We start from the raw sequence: 26301 nt of genomic DNA, 5'->3' as shown, positions 1-26301 counted from the left end.
TGTTTTTAATATAATATTGATTTTACAATCCATTAATAATTCAAATACCTTACTCAAGTTTAAAATTTATTAATCATTTTTAACGGCATGAGTTTAAAGTATTTTTTTGATTACTTTAATAATCAGTTTACATGACATAAGAGAGTTTTAACGTAGGAACTAGGGGCAGGGGGCAAGGACTCCGGGAAGGGTCAAAGGGTCAAAAAAAGATACTGAATGTGGACGTCAGCATGGAATTTTCTCCTCCTGCTCACCTCCCCTCAAAGAATAGTAACTTTCTACGCCATTGTAGTAACATAAATAACAACAAATAAACAACATTTCGGTTGACATCATACCAGGGCTGCGGATTGCACAAGGTCGAGCAGCCCCTGAGCTTGTTCACCGCCATAGCAACACAGGCACGAGCGACGCGTTCCAGAACGAGTCTCGCACGAACTCCGCATCAAGCAGCCAGCGAAACGTCACACACCACGTGACTCTTTACGCATGCGCAATAGCGTGCGCCCTTTAGAAGTCCGAGCACTCCGTCCGGCCTGCCGGCGGCAGACACCTCGCTATCGGCTGAGCTTTTCAAAAACAGATAAATAGTTCCTTTGACGGCGGGTGAGATCCGATATGGCTTATCCACGTGCGTTTGATCTATTCCCTTTTTTGTTGTTTATTTATTTAACAGCATTCTTTTTAGTGGCTATAAAAAACTGGTTTTTGTCTCTTGGTCAATATGGCGCATTAACTAGTAAATATTATCCTTTGTTCCATTTTATGTTCTACATTTTTATTTCTTTCTCTCGTTTTTTGTTTTTTTCTTCTTTTTTTTTTCTTTTTTTTTTCTCTTTCTTGACTTTATTTTTCACCGCTCCCTCTATCCTTCTTTCTTTTTTTTATTCCTTCCTGTCGAGTCAGACGTAAAAAAGTTCAATAGCAAACACGCCCACAAACGTCATCGCGCGCGCCTAACACGAGGAGATACTCAGGGACACTTGCACTTAGCAACAGCTTATCGAAGATCAAAGGCTATAAACACTTGTCTACGAAATTCAGTTTCTTTGCCAGTTTCTTTTTTCCTTCTTTCTTTTAACCGGCAGGTATGCTGGTCGAAGCCCATTTGTGCCGGCCTGTGTTTGCATGGCCGCACCCGGGTATCAAATGTTTTACAGTGGCGGGTAGCGGGTGGACAGGTAGACAGCTGGCTGTACCCTGAACAAGCTTGAGCACATCGGCTAGCTGGACGGGTGGAAGTCTGCAGCGCAGTGCCTTCCAGAAACGTAGAGCATTCAAGTACACACATATACACACGTGAGTATAATCACACACACACACATACACACGTACACACACTATTCAGGCACTTCAAGTACGCATACCGAAGTACTGAGATAAATAAATACAATAAAAATAAGAGAAAAGTGATGAAAGACAAAGAGACTGCTTGCCTGTATGTGTGGGCGCGTGTGGGTGTGTTATGCTAGTCTAAGGTTTTTTTCAAAATGCAGTCTCTTACCGAGCTCTGTACGAGGGAGTCAGAGACAGTAAGTAGTTCCCGTGTCCATGGCTGACCATGTGGAAAGCGAATCTCATTCCTCTCCTTTCGTTGAGTCGTTGCCTCCCCTTATATTGGAGTGGTGTCCCTTGACGTACAGGCCTTGGGGAGGGTTGTGGGAGAACTATTTCTGTAGTTTAGTTTTGTGAGTTGACCTGAGTGTCGTGCCTATTATAGACACACGCTTCTTTGCCATTGTGTGGAACGTTGGGCTTATCTGCGGGCCTTGGGGTTTCTACAGTTGTCTATTCTTCCATCGACTGCCTCCTCTATCTACTGCATTAAAAGTTTCTTTGTGTAGTTCGTCGGTAAGAGGGTCATACAATCATTGCAGTGTACTCTGACCTCTCTGCTTCGCTATTATGAAGGTCCTAAAGGTCTACAGATGTCTTGATCATCATCATCATCAGCAGCAGCAGCAGCAATTATTTCTGCTGGTTGGCGAGATGAACTTTCCACGGGCCCCACGATTATGCATTACGATTGGGCAACGTAGCCTGTGTGTATGCAATGGAACGTGAATGTATGTTTGCATGTGTCTGTCTGTCCGTCTGTCTGTCTGCCTGTCTATCTGTCTGTCTGTGTCTGTAATGTGCGTATGTGTAAGTGAATGGGAATGTATCTGGCGCATGAGAGTGTGTGCGTGCATCCGTGCGTTCGTGTGAAAGAGAGAGAGAGGGCGAGAGAGAAGGAGGGAAGGAGTGAACACCACATGCGCTGACCTCCGACGAGCTCTCTAGATGCTCTACCTGGTGACTTTCCTTGTCCCGCTCAGAGGGTGACAAGTGCGAAAGAATCAATTTGTATGATCATGATTAGAAATTCACGATTTGCCTTTTTTTTCCGCCGTCACTCGTATTCACAGCCCTCGGCGTGCAGTAAACACATGTTACCACGAGCTACAATGCGCCCAGGACACGTTTTCATGTGGACAAAAAAAAAAAAATTAAATTTCTAAAATAAACTCCCCTAACAAGCCCAGTGAAATAGATACCTCTGTAGGGACGGCAAATGTGAAGGCATTAAAATCCTCCTAACACTTGTGATAGCGTCCTCGCGCGCCGCCATTGTGGACAGAAGCACGCATGCAGAAGTTATGTATTCGTCCGCGGCAAACCTGCCTCTGTAAAGGGACATTTTTTTTACGTGCTTTCACCTGCTGGGTATCAAAGGCAATCCCGGCAACCGACTCCGCCAAGGTGCTGTACACAAGACTGAGTCGAAATGGGCTGATTATGGAATTAAGGAGGACCTTTCACTGTCCACGTTTAATGTCGTCCTCCCATATCTGCTCGGCTGAAGTTTTCAAATAGTTCTGATTTGGCGACTACGAGGCCGGGAGCTCCGCGAACCTCGAGTGTTACAAGAATGTTCTAAGTACACAATGGATTGTATATATATATAAACGTATGTGCTTTTAACTGCTGTAAGGGAACGTGTGGTCCCGTCGGGAGGGTCAGCAAGAACATTTTCTGATTTTAAGATAGAGAAACAATGTCTTGTGGTAAAGTCGTTTTGTGAATACAACCTTCAAATCGAAACTTAAAAATATACAAGTTCAAAGACTTAAATAAACTGTCTTTAAATCGTAGTTTTAAATGTTGCGTTTTAAGATTAAGGGAGTCATCAGAATCATCATTTTCCGCCTTTTGAGTGGAACTGGCAGATCATCAGCCGGTCTGTAAGTGCAAGTGGGGTGGGAGTATGGGGGCAATCTCGACATGCATGTGTGACCAAGGTTTGCCACCTGGGACGGTCCATGTTCAATGTTGAACAGCTCTTGCATGAAGCGACCCTCACCTCGAGAACCTGGAGAACGTGTCTCTGGGATGTGTCTCGCGATCGGTTCTACATCACATGTCAATTATGTCTGCTTAGTGTTATATAACACGAGGGCAGCGAACTTGCCTCAAGTTGGGTCAGGAAAAGTTCTCCAACGTTTTGGTCTCGCAGCTCGGGTTTCGAATCCCCGGCTCTTCACGTTGAGCGTCAGCTTGAGGCTTGTCACAAGGTTGTGGTTGCTGCCTATGTCTAAACCTTGGTACTACCGGGTTCTGACCTTGCTGACCATGGGTTTGAAAGTCCTCAGTAATAAGATGTAGTCAATCTGGTTAACAGCCAAATGGGGATCGCCAGTCCGTTCTCGATTCTTCATGACGATGAAGGATAATTTGTAGGGTGAATCTTTAGCCTCTGTTCTCCTCGACAGAACTTGTCCACCGTTCCTGTTCGTTGTTGGTACTCGTCTGGGCCGACCTTAGCGCTCCAATGGCCGATCATGAGATTATCCTTCTTCGGCACTACTTTCAGGACGCTGTCCATCTGTTCATAGAACTTCTCTACTGCGTGGTCATCCTGCGTGGAGGAGGATGACATTGAGGGGAATGGATATGTGAATGAAGATCAGTCTGTCAAAGATGAACAAACAGTTGATGACCACTTCCCTACGTACGTGAAAGCCACGTCGTGATTGGTTCCCTCCCTTGCTGTACCAGAGCTCGTGGCCTTTATCAGCTGCTGTCCGTGTGACCTTTGCCCCTTCCACGATATCCCAACTGAATCGCTTCAACGCATGAGTGAGTTTGTTCAACTCACCCGCGTTGTGCAGTGTTCACACATTGCACGTGCCGATGGATGTAGAGAAATGCAAATACATGCCTCGCTGAATTTATTATGGGATAATAATACTTTGGGGAATCACGAGTGGCCATTCATACATAATTTTATTTCTCGCTTTTCTTTCCTTTCCATTAAAGCCGTCGTCAGTAAAAACAGGCATCAACAGACGAGAGAATTATGTAAAGGTTTATATTGAGAGACTTGTGTATATATTAATGAACAACAAGTGTGACACAAGCAGGTGTACAGTATAACTTTCATTTTACAGTCTCTCTCTTCTTCTTTGTCGCTCTCTCTCTCACACACACACAAGAGCAAGCACACACGCACACGCAGTTTTCTTGAAATATGAGTAGTAAAACATTCATTTCATAAGAAGTTATAAAACACTTTGTGGGCTGTTTCTGTTTTTTCTAGTGGGACTAGAGGCCAGTTGAGAAGCTGTTGACTAACTTAGTTTTACAAATTAAAAAAAAGTTTTGTAAACCTGTCTTAATATATGGTAAATACGGAAATAACTGTAGAAAGGTCGTCCGTCCACTAGACTGACTCTACAGCCAGAAATGCAGACGAGTCAAGTTAGGTAGATGCCATCAAAGACCCTGTCTTCAACAGTAGGCATGATGACGTCACAACATGGCGCCCCCCTGACTAACCCTCCTCGTCAAACTCGCTACTGTGTGTGTCTGCACGCGCATGCGCAAACTTGTGACTCGTAGCTCACTCTCACACCGATTAACCTCAGCACCTCGAACGTCCCTCACACTAATAACACCGACAACACGTGCTGCGCATGCCCGAATCTCCTACCTGTTCCTCCCTCCCCATTCCCGTCAAAAAAGAAAAAAAAATTAAACCCCACCCACGTTCGTCAACAGGAGGGCTCGGCCTGTTCCGTCGGGTGAAAGCAGTCACGTGGTCTGCCCGTAAACTTTACAGGTGCGAGTACGTAAACATCCTGAAACGTCACCCACCACAGGCCCACAGCTGATGAAGTCCACTCAGTGCAAGCCCTCGGCACACAACATACTTAACCTTTCATTGAAAAAACTATAATTCCTTTGCCTCTTCCTACTCCTTGGTGGCCAAAAAAAAAAAAGTGTCACATTATTTTATCTATAAAAAAAAAGAAGAGAAAAACCCGAAGCAAACGGCTGTCACAATTTGAAATGTCCTCCTGTTCCCTTCAGCTCGATTCTGTTACTGATTATCCGGCTTCCGACACAAAAGTGTTGAGAGGTGAGCGAGTGCGTTTCATCATCGCGAGTCTACAGTTTACAGCGGTGGTAACGCGGGGGTAACGCGGTGGTAATGGTGGCATGCTTTGACTACCAACTGCTCCAGTCCTGCCAGTTGTCGGCCCCATTCTTGCTGGTGGCGCTGCGTCCCCGCCGTCGTGGAGCGAAGCAAGTGGAGTGTACTGTTCATTCCGCTCCACCATAATGGCCACAATGCCAGCCGCCAACGCAGAATTAACGGCTCGAGTATAAGGCTAATGTCGGGAGCACGGCGCCACGCCGGACTAGAAAGTTTGTGTTGACAATCAAGGCAGCGTGAAATAATGAGCAGCAGAAATAAAAAGCAACCCAGGCACAGAGCTTGAGGCAGTGTGGAGCTGTGGGTGTTGGTACAATTTGTATCTGTGGTTGTTTGTACAGTTTGTATCTATGGCTGCTGTACACTCCACTCATTTCCTGGTGATTTATTTATTTATTTTTTATTTTTATTTATTTATTTTTTTTTATTTTATTTTTTTTTTTGAGGGAAAGGATGATCTGCTTACGTTCTTCAAAATGTTTTTAAACTCAGAAAAATAAATTTTCGTCAGTCTTATATTCGATAACTTTATTATGAGTACCGGAAGATCGACCTTCAGCAGCTAACTGAAATGAAGAGGTCTTTAGTAAGCTATATAATATAATTAGGTGTTTACATACATTGCTGCTGTTGTTGCTGCTGCTGGTGGTGCTGCTGATGATAATAATAATATTCATAATAACAATAATGTGTACTTTTATACCCCAGCCAAAGCCAGTCTCACCGCGTTTTACCAACAGAAAAACTCAACTCAAAGACAGAAATCTGGTGACTTTCTGTAAAGTTTGTGATAGGCCTTGTGGTTTGTTCTGCTATATGATAGTCGGGGTTCGTAGAACAAGATGGTGATGAGTCACAATTCACAGGCTGTGAAATCATTTTACTAAAGACAAAAAGATCAAGAAATAATTAAGAATTGTGGATCAAATCGCCAGGAAAGGGTTAGTAAAGGATAGATCGCCCGATAACACTGACAGAATTAAGCTACCATCTATGTTAACACCGAACAATCATCTAAAGAATTTTAAAAAAACTGAAAAGCTCTAATGTGTTTGAGAGTAGAGATGGTGTATTAAATGTGATGCTGATATCTGCATGTGAGTAGGTACTCAAAGCTGATTTGTGTACCTAAATAGTTTCTTTTTATCCTGATTCAAATTATCTAAACTTTTTTCTACAACTCAAATAATTTCCAAGTTTATGAGATTTTTATTATTTGAATCCGAGTAATGTAATTTTAGGCTCAAAACTGAAAATGAATAAAATGCAACAGCAGCAACAGCTCCACCACCACCACAATCTCAGGCTGAAGACATGCACACTCACATATCACAACTTACATAATCTTTCATCAATAGTAGTGATACCTAAAGCCTGCCATATTCTGTCATCATTGGTAATGGCAGAATGTCGAGGTCCTGCTGGAACTATGTAATGGCAAAGCAGCCAGCCCTGTAAACAGACTACACATGCAGAAAAAGAACAGCTTGGCCCAGATGAGACTTTGCCCCCTGCTTCCTTGTTTCCCCCTTCATCCCACCTGTTCAGCACTTACATCGCCGTTGAAGATGTCTTTAGCAGCTACCACTCGCCCTTCACTTGACAATCTGTTATTTTTTTATTAGTATTTATCATCGTCCTCTCAATTACACAACCAATCCCCGTTAAAGCAGCAGGACGCCTCTCCTGTCGCGAGATTGTGACCTCCCGACCCCCAGGGAGTTGCCTCCCATCTCAAGTTCCGCTCTCGCCTAGGCCTCTCCATTTCACTTGAGCCTCCGTCGTTAACCAGCACTTAACCCCGTCGCCGTTATTTGGCCTCGAATTGGTTTAACTGTTTGAGGGGTCAACCGCGCATTGGAATGGGTAGCGGACCAACCATGATGCTGGATGCTGGAAACTCAGTAACTGAGTGATCCACTATCTTCGGACCGAAAGAGATGAAGAGGCAGAGTAACGGTCAGAAAAGGTAGGGAGGAAGGAAATAGGCAGGGACAGATAGAAAAGAACAGAAAGAAGGACAGCGGTAATGAACAAAATAAGGAAGGAAAGAAAGAAGAATTTGCTTATTTGCAAAGTGACAGTAAAAATAGTCCAATAGGTCCCTAGCCTTATAGCTAGTCTCGATCCTTCATTTTCAAACAGAACAATCTCTTTTGTTTTATTTTCATTTCTGTCGCCAAAAACCACGAAGTCTGCAAGCGTCCCCTTCGCAAGGTTCACAAAACCTTGACCCTTCAGATCTTGGTTCTGCAATAACAACAAGGACTTTGGTGTCGTATCTTCGTACCATCTATCTCACACCTGAGGAGACATGTAAGTCGGCTGCTGTCAGCTCTCGGTCACATCCGGTCTTGCAAGACACGTAAACTCAGGATGTTTACCACAAAACCGTTGGTGGCCACCGCTAGACAATTCAAGACTGCAGAAGCTAACTCGTGAGAACCAGGCTAGGCCAGTTATAACACCTGTCATGGTCAGACAGGTGTAATTACACTTTTGTCTTGTCTATCACTCTTTTTTACAGGAGGGATATTTATTCACTATCCCATTACTGAAGCGCGAGCAAGGGCAGATAACTCTATGTACACAATAAAATTTCATTATTATAATTATTATTTTCTTATTAAAACTGGACTTTGAGAGCTAATAAGATGCCAAACTAAGTTTGGGTCTATAATACTATTGATTTCCACTCCATTTTTTTTTCTTGTTTATGTCGTAAGTAAACATGTGAAGCAGAATGTAGACAACCGCAGTCGTTCAACTGTGTGTAAAAGCCTTGCCACAACGCGCCATGCTAATCACAGAAGAAACCTCGCAGGCGAGGCACGTTTCTGTCTCAGGTGAAACTCGTCACGTGTTCGCTGACCAACGCTCCCGTCATGCCATGCCGCAGGTGCATGATGTCGTATTTCCGCTGCGTCACATCCTGAACGCTCTCGGAACCAGCCCAAGCGAAATAATTAAGCCCCCTGATTGCATCTTCAAGGCAAATGGCGCAGCGCTGAGTCAGAGTTTGTCTTTGGCTGTTTTTTGAACCTTCCTGTAACACTCACCCCTTGAGTTCTATAGCATTTCTCCTGCTTCATGCCTCTGTGGACGAGACGAACCGAGGAGTTCTGCGTGGGTCTTAAGTTGATTGCATTTATGTTTGATTTCTAATTATAACTGACAAGAAGTTGAAAAAGAAAAAGGAGAAAAAGGAGAAGGGGGGCGGAAAGCAGAAAAGCAAAAGCGCCATTGATGGCTTGTACAATAAAAAGTTTCAGTAAAATTACCAGGCCCTTCTGTCCCACGCAGGGTGGACAGGGTCACCCCATTCCAGGCCTCAGAAAGCCTGCACTGGGTATGTTGGGATGTCCCTGAGTGCGCCGAGTGCTGTTGCCCAAAATTCTGCAAGCTCTTCGGCGCAGGGTTAATGGGTTTGGGTGAGTCGGTACTCTGTTTGTTGCCTTTTGTGAGTCGCTTTGTCGCCGCTAACATGTTTTAAGTACAGGCGACCGTTGAACCTCAATGCACGCACCTGCGGGCCGCACCACCGTATACTGTTGTGCCTATTGTGCTGCGGCGGCCAAACCACCCGATCCTGCCTCGACTCGCGGAAGTTCTTAACGACAGCAGTGACTGTCGTAAGGTGTGCGACTCCTCGTCACACTGGCACAAAAGCCCACGTTCACTTCGCTGTTTATATCCGCCGCCCTCCACCCACTCCCTCTCTACCCCACATCGCTAATCTCCAGGTGAAAGGCAATGTTCTTGCTGCTTAGTTCGGGGGTAACTGTCGGCGAGTGATTCTCTCTCTTCCATGAACCCCCAACACCAATAAACCTTCCTTCTCCATGCAATGTTGCAACCATCGCAGAACACCTTCTTCAGATCGGTGACGTTGCTCTCTCGCCAAGGTTCGCGATTGGTCGAGGATCTCGTCTTCGTAACTGTGTCTGAATCCAGAAGAAACCCAGTACCTTGCCAAAAAACGAAAAAAACAAAACAAAACAAAACAAAAACAAACAACAAAAAAACCCAAACAAAAAACAAACAACAAAAAAACCACAAAAAAGCAAAACAAAAAACAAAAACAAACAAACAAACAAAAAAACGCAAAGGAATTCTAAGGTGAAATGGATAACAGAAAAAAAAATCAACAACCAAACACGCAGGTCACAGCTGTCAGTTCAGTCCCAGCTGTCAACGTTCGCCACTTTTCCTCTGCGCCATCGATTGATCAATCAATCAGTTAATGAGAAAGGGAGAGAACTGATAACTTCCTCTTTAATTCTGTTCACTCACTCACTTCCAATCAAAGCTATTCTGCGCAAGGGGGCAGACCTGGGGGGCTTGCTCTTTCCAATTTTCTGGAGGTGTCGTCTGCTCTCGGCGTGATCCCATCAAGCGGGGATTGTCGCCCATGCATCGCCCCCGCGGGAGCCGTTTCCGACAAACCACACTATCAGCAGTAATATCATCCGCCACTTCCGACATTAGGGACCGCGCTGGCTGCTCTAATTGGCTGCAATTATAGGCAGCGGACCAATCGTCGCGCGCGCTGGGGTCACACGTCATTTTCAGTGTTTTCTGATCCCGCCCTCAGTTATTAATCACGGGTCACGTGTCACTTTCAGGTCTCCTGCTGATTGGGGCGCGAGAGAGGAAGGCTGATGAAAGGTTTCGGACTCAGTAACAAGTGGAGACAGACCTTCTTCATTAGCCTGTGATGGCTTGTAACATGTCTCAATATTCCGCCTGTCGCTGAACTTTGGCCTCTGCGCGGCTTCCAGTGTTTGCCAGGAGCGGGGCGTCACCACTGCGACGGAGTGTGTGGAAGAAGGGTGTGTGTGTAGGAGGGACGGGGGAGAGTTGCTGGAGGGGTACTGACCTCGCCAAGCGACCCGCTATCAGATGTCCGTGTGCACCCCACTCGCTTACACGCTGTAACCTCGAGGAACAGGTGAGAGCTGGAAGTTATCTCTCTTGAACCACCGAGCTTGACGAGTGGCGAAGTGACAGCCCCCTTTTCTGGGGGTGCACGCCTTTGAAGACTTCTCACCTGTGACTTTCGTAAAGGTTTTATGCCATCAGGATGTGTCTCTATCAGAACTGCGATGGATCCTCCAGAAAAAAAACCTACCTGTTAATAATCATCGGAGCGTGTCTTCTTACCCTCTAACGGTGAGCTCGTGACTACAGGTGTAGTAGTAAAAGTTTATCAGGGTACACAGCTAAAGAAATTAAATATTTTTTACCAGCTCAGGGTGAGCTACTAATATGCTGACTACACCGGAAACAGATCAACGTTCGCTCACTGAAAGTGACAGGACAGCAGACGACGCATCATCCATCATGTCGACTCCACAGCATGCGATGAGCTCAGGTGAGAAGGATGGAAGCAGAAGGTCTGATTACAGTCCCATAGACTGCAACACCTGTGCCGAGAGTTCTGACGAGATGCACTTCAGCGTATCAGAAGACGAAACGAGAATGACAGAAGAAGAAAGTTCTGAGGAAAAGGTTGCCACTGATCGATCGTTTGACTCCTGTCCCAAGCGTTGTCACAGAAAAGGTTAGTTCTTTCTTTCTTTTTCTTTCTTTAAGTCCATCTCTCCCCTTGTCTTTCTATATTTATCATTTGTCTATATGTATACATTTTTGTCTAGTTTTGTTTCAGTGTTTACCCTGTATCTGCTAGTCTTGTTTGTATGGGTAGAGTGGATGGGTGGGGCTTATCCAACTGCAGTGTTTTCTCAATATTTAGATGTTTTGTCAACAAACTTGTACAACAAACACATCATCGTCATTCTGCGCGTGTTTGTTTTCGTTTTCCTCCACATCGGTTATTCCCAATGTCATGAAAGTTAACTGCACGTGTTGCAATAATCAAAGATCGTACCCACTTCATTGGTTGTTGTGTAAAATTAAAGATTCATTCAATCTTCTTTTCCCTCCATGCCGTTCTATTTCCTTTTATATTTGTATTTTTGTCTTATTAAGAAAAAATGAAACAGATTATTATCTGATGAAAACAGTGACCAAACGGACACGCCAATAGATACTGTGGAAAACTCCAGTTAGAAAAGTGGAGAGATTAACTCAAATTAACTAATAGTTTGAAAAGTAAGAAACGTTTGATCTTTTACGATTATTTGCTTGGTTGGTTATTTACTGGATTTTCTTCCACTTTGTTTACAATGTCTTCATGCGTTTTTAGCACTCGCACGCAGACCCACCCACACCACATCTCTCACTCTGACTGGATGACCATTTTTTAAAATTAAGAATATTAATTAGAACTGAATGTCTATAAATATGAACGCTTAGCCAGCCTCAAAGATGTGCCGGTAAAATAATCAGACCATGACAGTCGCCGTGAAGTTCAATCATCTCCAGCAACCTACTACTCACAATGCATGCAGGCTGTTGATGGCAGTCTTCCTCATCCTGCTGGAGGAAATCACGTTTAAAGGTGCGGAGACGTCACATCCGGAGGTCTCACCCTGGCCGGAAATGACGCAAAATAAGGAAATCGGGCAGGAAAAGATGAACCTGTACGACCTCTCGTCCCGTAACCTTCGACCTCATGCTACCTTCACTTAGTACGGCTATCATTCCGTCTTCCGTAGCGCAGACGGTTTTACATTTTTATGGATGTCTGCTGCGTTCGTACATGTCTTACCACAGTTGGCAAGTACACTGTAGAGGGCGCTGGTGTGGTAGCCTTTCTCAATTTCAAATTATTAAGTGAATAAATTAAAGTAAGTAAGCACTTTTAAATAAGAATGTAATTTCAAATAAGGAATCATAATAATGTCATTAAAGAATCATAATAAGCAGGAATCATTATGTATAATCTTAAGTAAGTGAAGAATCATAATAAGTAATCATAGTGAAGAATCATTATAAGTAAACTTACGTAAGTAAATCGCAGTTGTTCTTACATTAATTCTTACTAGTGAAGTGTTGTGTCCCCTACATTTTGAGAAGCGGGAAAAGTCTATGTATAATGTCTACAGTAACCGTGCATGTATGCAGTATATATGTAATATCATATATAAAATTGAACCAAGAATGTCAATCTTTTAAAGTCAAACAGTATCTTCTCGTTTTGCCAGTTCTTTCTTTTCAAAATAAATAAATAAAACAACAAAAGCAAAAGCAAAAACAAAGGAAGCTATCGTGTATTGCTGACTATTTTTCTGACGAAAGAAATCTGTCTGCACAAAGCAAGTCTCTGTACCTATAAACCGACAAGTATGTGTTTCTGTAACCACCTGAATGCACCTCAAGCAGGAGAAAAAAAAAAAAAAGCTTCAGCGTTAAAGGAGATTGCGGGTGAGTGCTAAGACCGTAAAAGGTACGGGTAGGAATGAGATTTCTGAACAAAAATCGGTGCTGGGAGTGCAGTCTGCGGGTATATCCGACATACATGGGGGCTAAGCACAATTATGTTCACATGAATCTGAGAAGATGTCGAATTGTCTGCCTTGAGTTTAGAGGTTTTACTGAACTTCTCACAGTTCGTGTGCTTCACTGACTTAAACACTTTTAAACACCTTCAAAATCTTCCGGTCGGGTGGGTTGATATTTTGAATACTTGGTGCACTTGCAGTCAATCTGAAAATTGTACTATCACTTTTTTTTTTTTTTTTTTTTGTTGTTGTTTTGTTTTGTTTTTGTTTTTTCTTTTTTCTTTTACATTGATTTGTAAGGGTAGGTAACGGAGCATTAGCTTGATGGTTAGTGCTCTTGGCTGTAGAACAGAGGGCGTCCTGGCCGGTGAATTAAAAATTCAACCCTCCACTTATCGGTCCATCTAATAACTGAGTTTTCTGATTATCAGGAAAGGTAAAAGTCGGTGAGACGAGACGGTTAGGTCCCCATCTCCAGCATGTTACACTATGTACGGTGAAAGCTCCTTAATGATTTCTACGCCTGCGGCTACAATGTTTTTTATTTTATTATTGTGGATAGTGAATGGTTCGTGTACGTGAAGTCAGATCGACAGTTTCACTTTTCACTCAGTGGTAAAAGTGCATGGTTCAATTAGAAACAGCCAAAGGGGTGCGGAGACCGCGCCATGTTTGCTGTTCAACCGCTGTCCTCACATATGCCAAGGGGTAGGTCACTCTGGCTTCACACATGGCGTCGTGCATTATGTCCCCTGTTTCAGGTGTGTCGCGCGCCACCCCGCAGCAGCTGGCGTAATAATTCTAAGCGCGGAATTAAACCACGTGACAGAAATGTCAGGTACCACAAACCAAAAAATTAAATCATAAAAATAAAAATAAAAACACCCGCATTTGATGTACAAGATGGTCAGGAGACAGCCTGCACGATCTTACCACAGTCTTCTGTTTCCGAACCATGGAGACCAGGCTAGACGATCGATTTCCGGCAATTATTGATGTGCAGCGGAGCGAGATGCTTTGCTTCCGACTCCATTCAGCGCCAGGAGGACCTAAGGTCTGAGGTTTGGGAGACAAAGGTGACATAATGATCGGTTCCGTGTCGGCGTCGACGACCACCTCGTTTTGTCGTCAGCGGCAATGAAAGTAAACAGCCCGCTGTTCATGAGGGCGATCTCCTTCAATTACTTTCCAAGAGGCTGCTGGATCCCGCCTTAACCGTGTCACCACGAGAGCTTTAGAACCCACCTGCAGGTCATCGCTCGACAACAGCAGCGCCGAGACGGTCGCCGAGTGCGAAGGGAGTAATTGCGGCAGAAGGGTGCACCTTCGGCTCGCATTGTTGCCCTCCAAAGAAGAATCGAGAACAAAAAGAAAACAGGAGACGTAAACAATAACATAATCACACGAAAGGCAAGAACTAAAGGAGGGCGGTGTCTATACTGTTAGTGGAGCAGGACAGAATGGGACTGGATATCAACTGCTTTAACTTTCTGAGACAATTTTCTCCATGCTCACAGCGGCTGCTGAATGTCTGCAATTAAAGATGGCATATCAAAGATCAATTAGAACTAGAGAATAGTGCAATGTGTTTTATACCTTGTCTAATCTATAAGCTTTTCGTGAATTGCATTTTTTTTCTTGTCTGTCTTAACAAAGCGCCAATACAGTAAGGATCCGGTGCCATGAGCTCAAATCTTTCTCTGCATGTGTAGCACCTGTTTATAGGGCTGGATGCTTTGTTGTGATATAGTTTAATTGCTTGTTCGGTTCAAAACACTGTTGAAAAGTTCTTTGTTTTCATTCTTAAACGCGCGTGAGCAGGCACACACAATCAACAGTGTAGAAAGACTACGATTTAAAAATAAAAATAAGAAAGATTGTTCTGTAAAGAGGAGCATGATCTTTCCAATGACAGCATTATATATGACATTGTTTGCAGGTAGGGCTCATTCTTGCACTTTTGTTAAAAGGGTGTTAATTTCACCATCATGGAGTTTGTTGTTGTTGTTGTTGTTGTTGTTGTTGTTGTTGTTGTTGTTTTGTGTTTTTTTTATTACGAGGGATCTTACATAGATATATTGAATTATGCCAACTTTACAAACAAAATTTGAGGTTTCGAAAACCTACCTGCAATCAAGTATACCTAAAACGAAGACAAATAAACACGATCCATACAAAGTCATATTTTTCAGTGATAAAATCTCTCTAAGAACGTTGTGTGTGAATTAAAAATAACTTTTTTATCATATTTTTCTTGTTTTCACTCTTTCCGTTACTTCTTATCTTGACTCTCACTATTTGTTCTGCTTTTCCAACTTCACCGTCCCACTACTTCTCACCTGGATTCTCTCATTACTTGATTCTTCCAATACTTCTCTACTTACAAGCATACACTCTTCAACAATGTTTATCCGTTCTTTGTTTTTAGTACCCCCATTTCATGTTCCATAGCTTTCCACCTTTTCGATGTCAGGTTTCCTTTTGTCATGTGATTTGTTTCACTTTGATGTAAGCTTTGGTCACAGCACGCTTCTCCGTCCACCTTTTTCCCTGTCTTACACCTGTCCTTCAAAATTTTTTTTTTAAAGTCAACTACTCCATTACCTGTGCAACAAATCCCGGAGGTTATTCCGTGTACTCAGGGGTCACCGATAAACCGGAAATGCTGAAGAGCGCCTTTACGGGCCGCAACTCTGCTTTGTGTGTGGAATCGATCTCAGGTCCTAATGCACACGGTGCTAGCTCCAAAAGGGAGGAAATGAGAGTGATGGTTCTTGAATGGCACCTACCTGCCTTCATTTCCTTTGTTTTGTGGTCGTCAACAACGGCAAAGAAAAGCTGACCCGCGCTTGCTTCAGATTGAGAGGGAATTTTTTTTAAAACACTCGGTTACAACTGTTGATGTAGTGGTTGTGGCAGTTGACGCCTTCCAGTGTGACGACTCCCCTTATCAATGACTCCCAGGAAGAGATGTTAGGCCGATGTGTTTGTCGGTTTGTTCAGAATGGAAACACAATCAACAGAGCTGCCAAACAAACGTTATTGACAATGGTGGTCAAGATTTACAAGATGATACAACACAGAACAATAAAAACACATCTGTTGTTGTTTTTCCCCTTTAAAGGGCGGTTGATGAGTTTGCGTGCCTACAAGCTACAAACTAATACCAGCTGGGCAACCGTACAGTCATAATTTGTCACAATCACAATCATTGATCATCAACACGACCCGGACAACCAAAGTCACACAACTCCGTTACAGATATCAAACAAACCAGACACATTCGTGCAATCATACATAACCCATAACAGCAATTGATGACACACATTAATCTCTCTCTCACACACACACAAACATCTAGAAAACGTTTGACCGGAACACGGCAGTGTTTGTTTCCCCTTCTGTTTGACATTTGTGGGCCAACAGAATCTGCAACTGGCCTTTCTATTTATATAAAAAAAAATGCTAACGGACTGAATATCGTTACTTTTGGTGATGACACATAAAATACATCTATTCTGTATGTTCCTATAGAGCTGTCACGGTATTAATGAAATAGGGAAAAGTTTCGTAACTAGCGAAAAAAAATTTTTTGATTTATTTTAAATTTATTTTAATTTCTATTGCCCTCGGAACCACCATTTCTTCCGTAACGACGCTTGTGCCGTTTTTGATGACTGGCAGCGAACTGGAGAGAAATAATATCAGTCCCCCTCGGATTTACTCTACATCTCCTTAATGTTAGCAGCTCTAGAAAGGCTTGTTCGAAGGGATCAAGTGACTCCTGAACTCCAAAATCCAACAGCAGCCATTAGCTAAGTTCCTCCATAAACGTTATTATTATTATATTGCCATCTGCGTGTCGCAGTTATTCCGCTTTCGTCATTGTCTCCCCTGCTTGAGGTGCGTCGCGCGCCCTACCGCAGCAGCTGGCCTTATCGAGGTATCGGCGATAAAGATTTTTGTTCAGATTTCTCGTGTCCACGAGAAGAGACAGGTTTCGAAACGGTCCAATGCGGGGGTAGCTCAGAGTCCATAATTAATTGTAGCAGTGAACTGGACTCATATTGGGAATGGTTGACCCTAGTCCAGCAACCCTCCACCCCTCAAACCTCTTCTGACCGTGAACAATAAACCAGGTGGGCAGTTCCAGTTCACGAGCTCGACACAAATGGTCACGTGCTGATAAGAAAAAAAGGGACACAAAATCATCATTATTATTATTCTTAAGCTTTCCTCGTAAAATTTGTCATCAATTTTTTAAAGCTTTCTTCGTCTGTATTCTTATTTTCGAGATCTAACCCTCAACCACTACTACACTCCTGTCCTCTCTTTCTCCAACCTCCTCTCTCTCTCGTTCATCTCCGCTCTCTCGTTAGCTACTTTATAGTCCCTAGGCTGGATCTCGAGGCAAATATAAATTTCCAAGTGCAGATTGTCCTCATTTTACCGATAGCACGACCTAAGGTTTTTCTACTATAAGATGGTGCCAAATCGATTCGCAAACCGAAAAAAAATCATTGTTATTTTTTTTTCAAATTTCATCTTTTGCCTTGCTCTCGAGACGGAAGGCAGCAAGCACGTGTCAGTCAGCCATGTGATCACAAAGCTAAACAACTGATACTCCGCAGTGTATCCGCTACACTGGTGTTCTGTAAGGTATGTGTATGAATAAATATTATTTCGATCTACGAAATTTTTAACGTGGGTTTATCTGGCATACAGTAAGTGGAGGAACATTTGTACTCCCTTTCCCGATGTCACCTCCATCGCCTTTTTGTCGTCGACAGCCGTTTCCTGTCCCCTCCCATCACCCTGCCCTCTTTTTCGTAGAATAAAGGGCACTAACTGTGCACCTGCAGGGTTTATTACCCCTTGTTTGCAAACAAGCGTAAATTATTGGGACGACGACTAAGGGAAGAGAAGAAAGGGTAGACTGAACGGTGTCAACCACCCTACTTCTTACTCTTCTTTCCCATCCCTCCACACGAACATCACCACCCCACACACACTCACACACACAAACACAGGCAGTAGCTGCAGCAGCGCGCTGTTGTCGTTGTGGAGGAGGAGGAGGGACTAGAACAGTGCCTACATGATGTCACCAACCCCAAGTAGCAAAGTTTCCTGTCATTGCACTTTAAGGAGCGGACCAGTTGCCCTTCGGAACTAATCTACAACCTGTTTCTCTCTTTGATACTTATCAAAACCTTGTTTTTTCCCCATTGTTGTCTTTTGATCTTCGGAACTGAGCAAAAGCCTTATTTTGTTTTTCCGAGCTGGCTTTGAGCTATGTTTGGTTATTACTCGGTTGAGAGAAAGGTAGGCATACAACAGGGATCTGTCCCAAAAAAAACAAAAAAGTAAAAACAAAGCGCAAAATACTTTGATAGCCCTGCCAACCAATGCAGAAATCTAATTTGACATTTCATTTTATTTTTTTTTAAAGGAAAATCACGAACAATTCCAGAAAATGGACCTTGAAACAATTTAGTTGAGTGGAGAGAATATTTTACTTTTTATTTACTTTCTGGAAATGGATTGTTTCCAAATGTATCTGCAGCAACATGCAGACACAACCTCCGTGAGACAGGTCAATAATACAGTCGAACTTCTATAAGTAGAAGCTTCAAGAAACCGATGAAAAAAGTTGAGTTACGGAAGTTCGTCTGAAAAAAAAAATGTTTTTCACTATGGACATTTAATTTTAACCAAATGTTCATTTCTTGTCATTCTTCGACACTCCGGCGCCCTGCGTGTTTCTATACAGAAAGGAGAATATGGGAGCACATGGTCGATGGGGGAGGAGTACATTATTTTACACGTTTAGATGTATTGACCATGCAGACTGGTTTCAAATTATTCGAGTTGTGGAAGTTTTCGGCCAGGCCGAAGTGAGCTACGGAAGTTGAATATGCATTGCTTTAATGGGAAACCAACCAACTAATAATGTGTGTGTGTGTGAGGTGGGAGTTTACTATGTTGGAGGATATCAATATGCACACATCATTATTATATCACTGTTGGGCAGGGGCAAGGTGGAGGTGGGGGTGGGGTCACTGTGCTCGGATGAAGAAATGGAGGGAGCAGTTTGGTATCAGGCGGCTATATTAAACGAAAGTGGTCCGGAGCTTGTAAAGACGAGTCTAGTTAAATGTTTGTCTTCTTTTAGACTTTCGTTTTCAGGCTGCCAGCATCATATCTTGTTTTGAAACACCAGCGTGGTCCTCTGCAAACTTAAAAAGAGTAGATTACAGAAGAAAAATTGCGTACAAATTAATTAAGCATATATAAATAGCATACATGTACACTTAGACACTAGCAATGGGTTGTCTGGTAATGACCAAGATAACATGGTCACAGCAAACGATCAGACGAAAGTCAGTCAATAAATTAATATTAAATTAAATTATCAATAGTAATCCATGTACCAAAATTCTGACAGTATGTTAATTGATCAGTGCATTATTAATTAATAACCGTTGTTTTATAAATGATTAAAAAAACGTGAAAATAAATTTATTTCGGCAATGAAGACACCGACTGGTGCGACATTTACTCGTTGTCGAGGGACGGCTAGGTCTAGCGTGCTTGCATCCACACGACCGACAAACAAGAGCAAAGCTCGGGGTTAGAGTTGGCTTGAGGCGATTTGGACGGTCGGCTGATTATGCCATAATTCAGACTACTGCTGCAGAAAGCCTGCACCTGGATTCCGACAGATTTCCTGCGCGGCACGCGGCACGCGAGCGGTTGCAGAGCGGACAGACGTGGATGGCGAATGGAGTGACTGTCCTTTACCGAGTGTGGCGCACTCACCTGTTCACAAAGCCCGGCGCTGGGAGGGTATTACAGACAAGATTTCACGCCGAGGAAACTTGTTTGGCGGTTAAACCGCGGCCGAGACGCCGCCCCGCCGGCCCCCGCGTGGTTGTGTGTTGCTGCCCGCCTGCCAAACGTGCGGGCGGCGGGCCTGGCTGAACGTAGCTCGACATCCGCCAGGGGAGGTAATGAGAGGGTATGAAGAGCGCCACCTTGTTCTGATCAGAGCTTTTGATCTCTTCAACACACGTGCAGCTCCAAATTTGAGAGAAGGAGGGGGAGCTCAGAGAAGGTGCGTGCGTTGCGCGATAAGCCGTTTGTCTGCGGCAAAGACTGTTGAGGTGTTGCACGTTGTGTATCACGTGATATGCAAATGAAGGTCAAATCACAAACAAGAGCCTCGTGCACTTCTCAATCGGCAATGTTCATAGATTGTAGACCTCCCAAATTAGTTTTTATCTTTGTTGTTTTTACAATGAACATATCATCATCATCATCATCATCACCACTCGTGAATGCATGAACTGACCAGTTACTTGCTTTAGTAAGTTGTCTGCCCCGTGCTGGCTCTCAACGGCCCTGAGTTCAGATCGAATTCAAAATTTGAAGCCAAGACAGTTGAGAGCAGAGCACAGAAAATAAGCATGATGCACATACTGTACTTTTCTCATGAGTATATTTTAAAAATCATCTTTTGGTAGTGGATGTGATTGTATGGACTTCTACTGTAACATCAGAACAAAATCTGGTCTCAAAATAGTTGAAAAAAATCTAATTTATTTACAATTTTCTGGGGAATATTTCTTCATAACCTTTCACGGAATAGTTCTGTTATCCAAGGCGGAGTTGTCGCAAGTCCATTTATATCATTTTAGCAGTTCCACTCAGAGAAAACTTTGTTCTGTGTGGTATATGCATGCTGAGTGCATGCTGAGAGAGACAGTAAGCAAATAAGTAGAAACATCTCCCCTCAACCAGGATAAAATTTAGTAATTGGAGAGTGTCGTTAAAGTATTTTTATCCTTAATTAATTAAATCTCCTTTTTTTTTTTTCGAGCGTTAGACGAGTATTTACTCTGTCGTCTGCAACAGAGGAATAAAATGTACTTTTGTTTCTATATACAAGTGCAGTAAAATTAAAATGGGTGTGTATGTGGTGGTGTGTGTGTGTTGGAGGGGGGTGGATAATAAACCCACTTTTTTAATCACTTCAGTGTCCAACCAGGAAACAACAACAACAGCAACAGCAACAACAGTCACATGAAACAACTCAGCAGAGTAGGCGTGGTTAGTTAAAGTAGAACGGGAGAGTGGGTACTATAGGTGGTGGGGGGGGGGGGAAACAAGAGATGCTACAAAACTAGCAAAAAACAAGGAACTTTTTTTTTTTATAGAAAAACCTTAAATCGTGACAAGTCTCATTCGTCTTAGTATGTAAGTGTTTGTGTGTTGGGGGAGGGGAACGAGCGCATGTTATCAAACATACAGTGTAAATATAAATCATAATAATCAATCAAATAATTTAGCTTTAAACGACACTTGGCAGAACCTATAGTAAGCTGTACAAATCCATCGCTGTAAGAACCTAGAAATATATATTTTTTTTTTTAAAGGGAAAGATGGTCAGGATTTAGTCACTCAAGTATAAAACCAGAGATGCTGACCATTTTATCTTTCTGGTGCTGGTGCTGCTGATGATGATAATGATGACCTTTTAAAATCTTTTAAAACTATTCTGACAGTAGAATATTGATGATGACATCTTAACCTCTTCCCCCCTCCTTCGGGAAGGAGGAGTGGAGAAAAGGAGCTCTTCTGCTGACAAAACGACATTGGGCAAAAAGTTCTCTGCCCTTCGTGTGTAATATAATTCACTCTTTATTAATGCTTTACAGGAAGTTCTGGTGTCAGTAATATTACAACATCACTTCACATCAAAGAACACAAGCTGTGTTCACTTCGCTGTCACATGATCCGCCTCCTTCCTCCCACTTCTGTTACTAGAAGGCTGAAGGATTATTTTTTTATATAACTACTATTATAAGAATTTAAAGCCGGTGCTGTATAAGTGGAGGCGGGACAGCCGGGATGGTTTATGGGGAAGTGAAGCTACATCGTAGCCTCGTCCACCTCTCGGCTGAGGCTGCAGCTGTTGCGCGCAGGCTGGTAGGCGGGGCTTACCGGTGTCTTGCTGTGATTGGATGTGGGTGTGGCTAATTGACGGCTTGTTTTCACCCACCCCCCAGCTCCCAGCATGTTTCAAAACGATTTGAAGAGAGGCAACAAGGTGTGGTGGGTGGCTATATGCCCTCAATACATTCTGTAGTCACTAATAAATATTATGATGGCTCATGTTGGTGCATGTTGCCATGACAAAATATAATCAAACATTGCTCGCTTCTTTGTAATGGTATTAATTTTCTGAGCGATTATGAATTCTGAAGAGATTGGTAATGGACGTACACAAAGTAACAAATCATCATCTAGCATCATCGACTCTACTACATTTTTTTCGAGAGAAAACCGTATTTTAATTTCTCAGATTCGGTTATGGTTGGGTGCTGGATTCTGTATCTTTTGACTCAAATCAAATGAGGGAAGATGGGGGAAAATGTGTTCGCTTTCCTTTCCCTCAGCTGATGTATTTGTTGCATTCTTTTGGTATTATATTTTGTTTTAGTCATCCAATATACAACCGAGTTAGATAACCCAGACAGCAGACTAATCGATTAGATGTTGAGCAACTGTTGAACTTTGTAACACAAACTTTGGCTAAACTGAACCACACTGTTCGAATTTGTATATCACTGTAGATAAGAAAGAATCTGAGTATTGATATCTCAGTCTTTGACTTCCCACAGTAATATTGTTTGGTTTCACCTCTCCCATCGGTCCAGTGTACATGTTGACATCATCAAAGTTGTCCTTAATCTGAGTGACCACTGCTAAGATTGCCGAAGATAAAAAATGTTTGTGTCTCATATAAATTCACTTCTTCCAATATGTGAACCATTTTGAGGTCGTTTATCAAAGATGTTCGACACAGAACCAACATTCCGTCAATTTATTGTTTAAAAAATCGCACATTTGCACACAGCCCTGAGTATTCTGTAATTTTCCATCTTTACTTACAAAATAATCGCTCAAGTTTAATTTTAACTATCAGTTTATGCGTCTGTTTACCTTCATGTAGTTGTGGCCAGACTTAAGCAGTTATCATCCTTTCGTTTTTTATTATTATTATTATTATTTATTATTATTTATTATTATTTACTAAGTCCTTAGTCATCTGTTCAGTTTAAAATCTGTGAAAGGAAAGATGACTATATCGTTACTAAGAACATTCCTTAATCAAAGGTCTACATGGGCATATTATTAACTGTGGTGGAGTTTAGATGTGCGGGAAAATAAGTGTCTCTTCACTACTCATCTGAATTTTAATGTTTAGCTTGTCAGTCCACAATGGTAAAATATCCAGCTTCGGATCATGCATACTACGGCCTTTTCTTGTTGAGAGAGAGAGAGATTAGAAGAAAAAGTATTTAAAATAATTATCTGTTGTTGAGACAAAAGCAGTTGTCACCTTGTGTGCATTGCTCTGAATTCTAAGATACTTCTCTCGCATCCAAATATCATGTGCGGTACACAAATGCAAGATATATTGTGGTAAAGATAAAGACAGAGACTAGGCACAATGAGAAAGGATTCTTGATTAGTAAACTTTGGCATCATTTACCTTTTTCTAGATGTCGCTGTGGATGATGGTCAGGTGAGGCGGTATCGGACGGCCTTCACCCGCGAACAGATTGGGAGACTGGAGAAAGAGTTCCTGAAGGAGAATTATGTCTCGCGCCCCAAACGATGTGAGTTAGCAGCAGCACTGAACCTTCCAGAAGCCACGATCAAGGTGAGGGGTCACACAAGACATAATTACATAATTTACATATGTGGGTGACGTTTGTGTAGTCATGTGAATTTTATCTAGTAAAAATGGTTTAGAAAACAACATTTTATTTTCAAGATAATGATATTTGTAAAGTTACTTAAAATTATTAAAATCGCATAATATAGATTTTAAATTATTTTTAATGGTTTCAATTACAATAACTCTTAAAATTTATTTTTAACTAATTTAGAATTACTTGTATTTTAAATAAAAATTTAAAAATCAATTTTTAGTTCATTTTGAAGTAACTTCAAATTGAATTGAAGCTAATTATAAAATTATTTTAAGATAAGTTAAAATTACTTTTAAACAAGTAATTACTTACATGAGTTTTAGCGAAAATATCTGGAAAAGCCAGTAACTTCTGCAGCACTGTTGTCTTTTTCACCTGTCCCAGGTGTGGTTTCAGAACCGGCGGATGAAAGACAAGCGACAGAGAATGGCTCTTGCTTGGCCCTATGGGATCACAGAGCCACACATCTACGCCTACCTTGCAGCTGCTGCTTCAGGGTACGGGTACCCGGTGGGTGCCGGTGCACCCTCGCCTCTCACTTTCTATCCTGGTGTCGGAGTGGGTCTCCCTGGAGGACCCATCGGCCTTCACCCTGCAGCGTCACTTCCGTTTCCGGCGCAAACATTTCGTCCGACCACAGCGTCTGATTTTCTGGCTGCGGCAGCAGCATCCGCTAGAGGAGGAGGAGGTCTGAGACCGGCCCCCCATTCCTTCAGCATGGCCCCTCTGACGTCACTGGGGTGTGCTCTGCGGTCACCACTGAACACATCGTCCCTGCTGAGCCCCCGGCACCAAGTCCCGCCACACTCTCCCTCCTCCATCATGGCGCCAGCCTCTGCCGTCACGAGCTCTTCGCTAGCATCCGCCAGGGGACAGCATCCATCTTCTCCTCGTGCGCATGCGTATTCGAGATCGAAGAGCAGCAGTGGCTCAATAGCTCCCAATGGACTCTTTCGTCCGTTCCAGTCTGAGGTGGAAAAGACTTAATTAAACTTCTGTAGGACTGGGTGCTGTCTACTTACTGAAGATCAACGGTAGCTAATTACTCTACCAAGACTGTACATTGTCTACTAGGGGTAGTCAATGGTTGTTGGCGACCTGCTACAATAACTGGCTGCTCTCTAAGTGTAGCAGTTATTGGCCACCGTGTACCTGCTACAACTGCCGGCTGTTGTCGACTACATGTAGTCACTGGCTACTGTCTACATGTTGCAGTCGCTGTCTACAAGCTACAACCACTGGCTGCTGTCTACTAGATGTACTTACTTGTCCACGGCGCTTCCACTGCTTGCATCTCGTGGTGGGAAGGGAGTTCAATCTTCAGACTACCGAATAGCTTGAACTTCAATCAAAGAACAAATTTCTAAACATTAAAAATGGCGTCTTGTGTGATCCTTGGTGACGATTTCGAAGAAGAAATTAATGTTTCGATAAACATTTTCTGATGACAGTGACTCACTTACTAACGTTTGGTTCCGTCTGCTTCGACTGGAAAGCACTTCGTAGCAAACATCCATCACAGCCTGAAAAGTGACAGAACTAAAACTTATTGAAACCAAAACTGATGATTGGGACATTAGAAGCTGGGAAAGAGAAAAGATGAAAGCAAAATTGAGCTTAACAGTGGCGGCGATATATCGCTTTGAAATCCCCTGCGAAGTTTTAGGCGCTGGGGAATGGCCCCTCCGGACCCTAACAATTACTTACCCCTCCACTAGAAAGTTTGGCTCATTAGATCAGCCAGGTAAAAAACCAGCTCACCTCCCATTTCAGGTGGGCTGTCTCCTCCCCCTGCTTTTATTGCCTATCTCTAGCCTTTGACTTGTGGCTGACCCTAAACGTTCCACGCTCCCTACACCGTGACAGGGTCTGTCGGTGAAAGAGAGACCTTTTGATTAATCATGCATGCAGAGGGCAGAATCGAATAACTTTCTTGATCCCTTTGAAATATTAATAGTTATATAACCATGATTTCAAGAATGTAGAAGCTCTGGGCCACTTCTGCTTCAGGTCACAGAGTCCAAGTTTCATTTTTTAAACACCGATGAGAAAATTTCAGTTATAGTCATTAGGGGTTTCATCTACAGGTGGTAGACCAACCAACCATTTGCACCGCCTCAACCCCTACTGTCGTATTTACTATGGTGATAAATAGAGCAGAGAAAAATAATCACAATCTTTAGTTGAAATCATTTGATGTTTCAAACATTCTGACATATCCCTTAAAAATTTGTTTTCCATTCTCTGCCTGATCATCGTGTCACATATTAACGAAAATATATCTGGAAAAGAAGATAAACAAAGATTGTTCAAAGGAACTAGAAAATAAAGCGAGTTCTGCAAACACTCTGGTATGTTGCGAGTACTGAGAAGTTGGAGTTTGCTGTGAAAAGAAGCTTCAATAGGAGCTTTACAATCCTTCACAACTGATTCATCTGTTGATGATGGTGTCCTGTGTCCTCTTGTGATGGTGTCATGTCTCATTTTGTGAAGATGGTGTTGTGATTGCCCTTGTAATGGTAGACATTCTGTGGTGATGCTGTTATGTTACATTAATGTTCATTTGCCAGCATTTCATATTCTTTTAGTTCGTTCATGCCTTGTACAGGAATCCACATGGCAAGCTTTTAAAAAC

The 26301-nt window shown here is 42.7% G+C and overlaps 1 protein-coding gene and 1 long non-coding RNA gene across 3 annotated transcripts; one reads left to right on the top strand and one right to left on the bottom strand.

Annotated features, from left to right (window-relative positions):
* Positions 1-775: 775 nt before the first annotated feature.
* Positions 776-2748, bottom strand: LOC112557708. Its single transcript, XR_003097987.1, has 2 exons — positions 1505-2748; positions 776-1257 (listed from the first exon to the last, which is right to left on the bottom strand). It is a non-coding gene; the product is annotated as an uncharacterized LOC112557708 (long non-coding RNA).
* Positions 2749-8591: 5843 nt separating this feature from the next.
* On the top strand, positions 8592-26012 carry LOC112557707 (homeobox even-skipped homolog protein 2-like). Of its 2 annotated transcripts, none has more exons than XM_025227706.1 (3): positions 8592-11042; positions 23454-23614; positions 24063-26012. In XM_025227706.1, exons 1-3 carry the CDS (start codon positions 10748-10750, stop codon positions 24651-24653), a joined length of 1047 nt encoding a protein of 348 aa, XP_025083491.1. In that variant the 5' UTR covers positions 8592-10747; the 3' UTR covers positions 24654-26012. The 2 variants fall into 2 exon arrangements, with proteins under 2 accessions (XP_025083491.1, XP_025083490.1); XM_025227705.1 differs by having other exon boundaries at positions 8598-11042; positions 24051-26012.
* The last annotated feature ends 289 nt before the right edge of the window (positions 26013-26301 follow it).

This window comes from Pomacea canaliculata, linkage group LG2 (genome assembly GCF_003073045.1).
Source record: "Pomacea canaliculata isolate SZHN2017 linkage group LG2, ASM307304v1, whole genome shotgun sequence".
NCBI classification, from domain to species: domain Eukaryota; kingdom Metazoa; phylum Mollusca; class Gastropoda; order Architaenioglossa; family Ampullariidae; genus Pomacea; species Pomacea canaliculata.
The sequence above is the reverse complement of the archived record's forward strand: the minus strand, read 5'-3'. Positions and strand labels throughout refer to the sequence as shown.

Coding starts and splice junctions, on each gene's coding strand:
- LOC112557707 (XM_025227705.1), top strand. CDS start 10,748: ATGCTGACTACACCGGAAACAGATCAACGTTCGCTCACTGAAAGTGAC. Junction 11,043..23,453: donor CAAGCGTTGTCACAGAAAAG/GTTAGTTCTTTC, acceptor ACCTTTTTCTAG/ATGTCGCTGTGGATGATGGT. Junction 23,615..24,050: donor TTCCAGAAGCCACGATCAAG/GTGAGGGGTCAC, acceptor CACCTGTCCCAG/GTGTGGTTTCAGAACCGGCG.